We start from the raw sequence: 7,503 nt of genomic DNA, 5'->3' as shown, positions 1-7,503 counted from the left end.
TTTCCACTCCCCTGTGATGTCATCCTGCCATGTACTTACTGATTTGTGAGTTTTTCCGGAGCCATCGGTAAATACTGTTATTGCATCCAATGGCACCTCACTTATTTTTGGCTTTTCTCTGAAACTTAATTTTGCTTTCAACAGCTTGTGGCTTGGGAAATGAATAGTACAAACACCTGGGTAATCTAACAATGCAATCTGCAAGTCCTCTGATTTCTGCAATGCCCAATCAAAATAATCTTTTTTCAAAGGCAGGTAAATGGTTTTAAAGTCTTTGCCTGCCATTGTTTGCAGCCTGGTCCTAGCTTTGATGATGATCTGAGCTATCATTTCCAGACTTGAGAGGATCGTCCTCGGAGACCTGTAAGATAAAAAAATCCACTCCAAAATCAACAATGGGTCTTTTTGTGATGAATCCCACTGAAAAATCAACCCATATAACTGAATTTTTTCCCCCAACACTGCAAGAAAGAAAGGTAAAGATGTTACAAAACGATGTGCCTGTCTCTGCTGGAGGGCTCCAGCAATTTTCTCAAGGGCTTCCCGAGCCTCAGGAGTGAGGCTCCTGTGGGATTTGATGTTACTGTCCCCTTTCAAAAGATTGAACAACGGCGCAAGTTCATCATTTGTGATCCCCAAGATGGATCTCATCCAGTTGATCTCTCCCAAAAGTTGTTGCAAATCCTGTAAGTTGTTAACTTCTGTTCTAATTTCAATTTTCTGTGGTTTCACTGTTTGTTCAGTGATTTTCCATCCTAGGTATTTCCAAGGTGCAATTTCCTGGATTTTTGAAGTGGAAATTTCCAAACCTGCATTTTGCACCTCTGTGATCACACAGTCACGAGCCCTCTGCAATTCCTGTTGTGTTGGGGCAGCAATGAGCAGATCATCCATGTAATGAATGATTTTTGCTCCTGGATGTTTCTCTCGAGCTGGACACAGTGCCCGTGCAACAAACCATTGGCAGATGGTCGGAGAGTTCTTCAGACCTTGAGGAAGAACAACCCAATGGTATCTCTGCAGAGGCTCCTCCCTGTTGATGCTTGGGATGGAAAAGGCAAATCGAGGAGCATCATCTGGATGAAGTGGGATGCTGAAAAAACAATCTTTGAGATCAATGATCACCAGCGGCCAATCTCTCGGAATCATTGAGAGAGATGGAAGCCCCAGCTGAAGTGGTCCCATTTCCTCAATGACCTCATTGATTTTTCTGAGATCATGAAGCAATCTCCATGAGCCAGGGGCTTTCTTGCGAACGACAAAAACTGGGGAATTCCAGGGACTGTTTGTCGGTACAATGTGTCCCTTTTCCAATTGTTCCCTGACCAAGTTTTTGAGAGCACTCAATTTTTTCCTCTCAAGGGGCCACTGATCCACCCAGACAGGATTGTCTGTTTTCCAGGTCAGTTTCAAAGTGGTGAGTGCCACAGTGACCCCCACTAAAAATCCACTTCCAACCTCACGCCCCATTGCACTAAAATGTCCCTTCCCCATACTGTGATGGGTCTTTGCACAACAAATGGGCGAATGATTGCAGTCTTACCTCCTGGCCCCGAGACAACAATCGCATCTTCACTCTGCAGACACAAGGTGTTCCCCCCTATGCCTGAAAGAGGACTCAAGGGAGCAATTAAATTCCAACTCTTGGGCCAAAAAAGATACGAAATTACCGTGACGTCCGCCCCCGTGTCAAGCATCCCTTTGACTGCGATTGTTTTGTCCCCCTGGGTCAATTCACAGACGAGAATTGGTCTGTCTCGGCCTATGCGTTTCACCCAGGAGGCATGAACCTCCATGTGCTCACCTGAAGGAGGATCTTGTTCCCGGAGCACTGGCAAGACTTGTTCTGCAGCATGGGGTGGCAATGCAATTGCCCTGGCAATTGAGGTGTTCGGGGGAATGATCAATGGTGGCTGATGAGGCTTCGCTAAAACTGTCAACTCATCATTGCGATCTGCTGAAATGACAGAAGGGTAAATAACAAGTCCCAAAACACTGCTTCTGTCCTTACCTATAATTAGAAAGTCCTGCCTCTTCCACGAGGATCCAGTGACACCAGTGGGTATCACTGCATAATTGTCATCCAAAAAACATATCACTTTGGAAGTTGCCAAATCGCATTGCGCCCCGGGTGGTAATAACTCTGGATCGCTGGGGATCCTACAAATTGTCCTGCTGAGGGCGTCAGAATGCTGTTCCCTGATGATTGTCCCCCTTGCGGAGCTTGCTCTTGAGTCATCGCCATCACTTGTGTCGTCGCGCGTTGACGATCCGCGCTCCTCCTGGAGTTTCCCGACTGAGTTCCTCCACTTGCATTGTTCCTCGCAGGACGACGCTTCCTTCCCCCGCATGCCGAACAACGATCTGATGAATCTGCATTGTTTGTAATTTGTGGGCAGTCCTTCTTGAAATGCCCTGGTTTGCCACACTTGTAACACTGTCTTTGTTGAAAATTTGCAAATGCTTCTTTGACAGCTTTTTCCACTTGATCTCCTAAAATTGTTGCAACATGCTGTGGTGTCCCCACCTTGCTGCATGCCTCTAGAATTTCTGCCATGGTGGGTTGGCCTGGCATTGCACTGATGACTCGCTTGCATTCTGGATTGGCATTTGCAAATGCAAGACACCGGATCATATGTGACTTCACTCCCTCATCAATGACTTGCCTGTCCACTGCTTGTGTGAGACGATCGATGAATGAAGCGAAGGGTTCTGAAGGACCTTGCTTTACATCTGTAAAAAGACTTTCTGTGACTCCTGCTGGCGGAATCTGCACCATTGCCTTTCTGGCTGCTTCTTTGATGTCTGTCAGAACATCTCGAGGAAGAAAACTGGCTTGACGAACTGCACTGTCAAGTGGTGGATCACCGGCCATTTGTGCCACTGTGAAACCTGCATTCGCTCCACCTTGGTATTTGATTCTGTAATCATTTAAAATTTTTCTCCATTTTGCTTCCCAGAGAATGAATTGTGAGTCGCTTAGGATCATGGTTGCAAGAGATCGGATGTCAAATGGTGTTAAATCATAAATATTAAATGTCCCTTTCAAAAGTTGTTTGAAGTATGGAGACCCCAATCCATTATCACGAACGGCTTTCATCAGATCCCTGACGACTTCACGATCCAATCTCTCCCATTTTGGGTTTGCATCATGTGCATCATATGTCACTGGCATAGCTATGCCTTTTGGATCCATTGAAAGTGAATCCCCTTTCAATGCAAATTTCTTTATTTCTGTCCAGTCTGTTGGATCAAATTTTGGCTTGGCAGAGGCCTGTGCAGTGCCTGCCTCTGAAATTGTTTCCTTTGTTTTTGCTTTCTCTGCTGCTTCTTCTTTCTCAGGACCCACTTGTTTTGGAGGCTTCACTTCCTCGGGTTTTGTTTCTTTTTCTGTTTCTTTTTCTTTCTCTTTTTCTGTTTCTTTTTCTTTCTCTTTCACTCGCTGAACAGGAATCAGAGCTTGCTGAGCATCCTCAAATTTTTTTGAAACTTCCTTCTCTGGAAGAAAAATCTGAGAGAAAGAAGATGTGGGATCATGGCGAAATGCTGTTTCAGTGAACCTTCTAAAAAATTTGTTTATAAAGTCCTCAGATAATAAAAATGACGACGCTTGTCGTGCAAACTCAAGTGCCTCTATTCTCCTGGCAGGAATCCCTTCTGATGCTGTGATTCTGATTATATCTTCATCTGTGATTGACATCTCATGGTCCTCATCAATAACATCATCATCCTTCACCATTGGCAAAGGTTCTCTTGGCTTCTGTTTGAATCGCTGTTCTGAAGAAGTTGATTTTTTGTATGAAATTGGAAAAAAACGATGCAATGTGGGCACATCCTCCCATACCGATCCTTCGGTGGATGCAACTGATGATCTCCGTGCTCGCTGCCTCTCTGCCCTGCCTCTCGGTGACGACGGCACGCTGGCAGCTGCCCTCTGTGGGCTCGGAGTTCTCAAGTATCTTTTAAGTTCTGGAAAAGCCTGTAAAATCTGAGAAATTTTTGGACGCGCGCCCGTCCGTAACACCTCGGCAGCTGTCCCTGAATCACGGTACCCCGGCGATTCAAGGTCATAGCTGCTTGTGGGCGGGGTCGGGCTCCGCAGCCCCTGCTGCCTGGGGGTGGTGCCTTCGAGACTCTCCCCGCCTCGGCCACGCCCCGTCACCGCCCATTCCGCCCCTGCCCGTCCTGTCTGGCGTTCAAGGTCCGCCCCGTCATCTTCGTCATCGGAATCAGACTCCCCCCGAATAGAAACGCGCCCTGGGCTTCTACCTGCCCTTGCCGCGCATGCGCCTGAACCGGCCGCTGAGCCTTCTGGGGTTTGTAGTTCTCGGCTCGACACTTCCGCTCTCAGCGCGTCCCTCCCGGCGCTCCGCGACGCGATATTTTGAGCTGTTTCACTTCCCGTAGCTTGCGTCATCAGCGCGCGCCGAGCTGCCCGCTCTGTTCTCATCCCCCCTGCTCTGCCCGCGGCCCCCTCCTCCTCGCGGACCGCGTCTATATCTCCCGACGCACTCCGCGATCGCGCCCCGTCGCGTCCCGCCGCACCTCGACGCGATAGGTCAGATTCGGTCCCTGGCGCGGCTTCCATCCCCCGTGCAGCCTCGCCCCCCCGCTGCTCCAACGGCGCCTGACCCGCCTCTTTCCCCCTCCCGCTTGCTTCCCCCGCACCCGGTTTTTCCACGGGAAGGGAAAGGAGCAACGGCGACTGAGGAGAACATGGGCGCGGTGACCCCGGAGGAGTAAATGGACTCCTTGGTGGACTCATTCTCCCCTCCCCCTCCCTATACAAATGAGGGGTTTGTTCTGGGACTGCTTCAAAGAAAAGCATGTCAAATTCCTCCTGTTCCCTTGGATGTATTAAAAGTTTGGGTTTTCCTGGCACTAATTTTGTGGTTTCTGACCAGGTTTTTGCTGGACCTTGAAATACCTGTGTTCTTTCCCCTCCCCCTTCCCATTCCCTTGGGGGAGGTACCGACCTCGGAATTGGCATAGCTATGTCTCCTGGCTGTTTGCCAAACTCTCTCTGTTTGCTTGGCTGCTGTCCAACCCTGCAGCTCTCTCTATTATATTCTGTTATAACTTCTAACATAATTCTTCCCGCTGATAAAAGCTTTGCGGGTATTTTCTGCTTTCGTGTGGCCTTATCATAAAGATTTCTGTTTACTTCTTGCCAAAAACCTGGCTCAAAAAGAGACTGGGTCTCACACTGTGAATAATTACATTTGACCCATAACATCAGGGCTTCGAGCTCTTTATCTTTCAGCGCTGCATTATATTTTGATATCAATTCTTTTAGATTTTCTAATATTATTGTTCTCTCTTGGGAACTAGTTCCCCCCATCGCGCGGTGTGTTCTGAATTTCACAGGTCTTACCAAAATGAAACCTTCCCCCAGCTGTGGTCCGATTCGTTTCAGAGGTGTCCCGATCTCCGTCCAGCAGATATCAGGGTGACGGGTTCCTGGGCCCAGTGGAAAGCCGTCGTCTGGAACGAACTGGAGTGAGCTGGTGCTGTGGCCAGACAGGTGTTTCTTCTCCGGAGTTGTTGGCTTGGCTGTTTGATGTTCTGGGAGCTTTTTGATGTTTCTGCAGAGGTTGCTGCGACCCTTCTCAGCGTTCCTTTTCAGGAGTGCCAGTCAGGAATGCCAGGTGTTTCTGCACTCTCAAGGATGGCAGATGTTTCTGTCCACTCTCAGGGATGCCAGAAATTTCTGCGCACTCAGGGACGCCATTTGTCGGGGGCTTACCCCAACATTGAGGTGGTTTCAGGGTCCTTTGCTCCCCTGCACAGCTCCGAGCCGAGCCGAAGGAAGAGACGGAGTTCTCAGGTTTAGATTTTTCAAGGTTGCATACTTCGTTTATTGTTTCTTATCTTACAATTTTCTCGGAGTCCGACAAGATGTTCGCAGCTGCATGGATTCCTCACGTCTCCCCCCGAGCTGGGCTGTCCTTATCTTTTATACTAATTACTACGTATTTCTTATTTACTATTTCTTACCAATGTCTATCATTATTACTAAAAAGGTCATCTTTACTTTGACCCAATCCTCATTAACTACTTTGTGCCACGTCAATGCAGCAATGGAGTGAGGGAAGAAGAAGGAGAAGGAGAAGGAGACAACGCCCCAGATTCTCCATCTTGTCCCCATTCACTTCAATGCTAGAAACTTAAAACTATTATTTTCTCATTCTGTGATAAGCTAAACTACTATTTCTCACATTCTTGTGGCATGTAAACCTTCTCTCAGTGTAGGAAGTTTTTCCCATGGACAGAAATCAAAGCCAGTGTCTCTCTGAGCTCTGGGCTGGGGTCCCAGACCCCCCTGCCCAGGTCCCTGACCCTCCAGGGCAACCAAAAGAATGCCCTGGACTCCAACAGATGTCCTTAAGTTTCATTATGTGCCACTATCCTCTGGTGTAATAGATCATAGTATTTTCAGAGTTTCAATCCTTCCAATAATGAGACAAAAACATAAATAAAAACTTAATCACTTCATATAAGCAGTTGGATCATGAATTAAGAAAAGACAGAAGAATACACAGGCATTTGTTGAATTCTATAGACATGACAGAAGAAGCTTGCTTTTAAACATTTACTCTGTATGTCTTTACAATAATTTATATTTTGGCAATGAAATTTTGGCAAATGATAACAAACAGTTAAATGTTAAATGTTAAATATTAAATACATGCAATTAATAGGGTATCTTCTTTCAAGAGGACCACTTTACTAGATAAAATGGAAATTACAAATGATAGTAAGAAGTCATCTAGCTATATAATTATTAAATCAGCTCCTATCTACCACAGGATCATAATTACAGTGTACCTATATGAGTGTATGGGGGAGGAGTTACTACAAAGCATAAGCCAGAAAGAAACCCCAAATTCTCCATCATATCCTGCTACATTGCTGTTATCTTTAAAAACATTTGCAACAAACTTGGGAAAAGTCAGTGCTACAGAACTGCCTGAAGGCCCCAATTACATATCCATTGGTAGTTTTCTCAAAGAAAATAAAAAACTTGGAAAAAAATTTAAAACTATCTAAGGCTTTTGTATGGGTGGAACTGGGATTCAGACTGATTAAAAGCTATAGGTAGATCTACAAGTGCTTGGCAAAAGACTGGCACCTACAGCATGACAAAAGACATTGAAATTTTCCTATTCAGTGCTTTTGGAGATCTTAGAATCAAAATGTTGGCAATCATCATCTTCTTAAATAGTATATACACTAATCCAATTATATGATCTACTATTACCAAAGATCATAAAGTCCTACAAACTACTGTGAAAAAAAATTAACTTTATTCTTTCCAAAACCAGCACACCCTTGTGCAGGAAGAGCTTAGCATCTCATTTTCCTCACATAAACATTCCACAAAAATAGTTATAGGGACAGGACTTTTAGAAAGCTTACCAAAGAAAACGCAGTGCCTTATGAAATGTGTAGGTGGTATCTATCCAGACCCAGTCTGGAGTACTGGTACTACTCTCAAAAAAG

The 7,503-nt window shown here is 45.9% G+C and overlaps 1 protein-coding gene across 1 annotated transcript; it reads right to left on the bottom strand.

Moving 5' to 3' along the window:
- Positions 1-279: 279 nt before the first annotated feature.
- LOC120751923 (uncharacterized) lies at positions 280-2,775 on the bottom strand. Its single transcript, XM_040062462.2, has 2 exons — positions 1,805-2,775; positions 280-1,606 (listed from the first exon to the last, which is right to left on the bottom strand). Exons 1-2 carry the CDS (start codon positions 2,595-2,597, stop codon positions 1,440-1,442), a joined length of 960 nt encoding a protein of 319 aa, XP_039918396.1. The 5' UTR covers positions 2,598-2,775; the 3' UTR covers positions 280-1,439.
- Positions 2,776-7,503: the final 4,728 nt, after the last annotated feature.

This window comes from Hirundo rustica, chromosome 4, assembly GCF_015227805.2.
Source record: "Hirundo rustica isolate bHirRus1 chromosome 4, bHirRus1.pri.v3, whole genome shotgun sequence".
NCBI classification, from domain to species: Eukaryota; Metazoa; Chordata; class Aves; order Passeriformes; family Hirundinidae; genus Hirundo; species Hirundo rustica.
This window is presented reverse-complemented; position numbering and strand designations above follow the sequence as displayed.

Excerpts from the sequence above, each read along its gene's own strand:
- LOC120751923 (XM_040062462.2), bottom strand. The coding sequence starts at position 2,597 with ATGCAAGCGAGTCATCAGTGCAATGCCAGGCCAACCCACCATGGCAGA. Across the intron at positions 1,607-1,804 it reads GGAACAAGATCCTCCTTCAG|GCATAGGGGGGAACACCTTG; the intron begins GTGAGCACATGG and ends GTCCTCTTTCAG.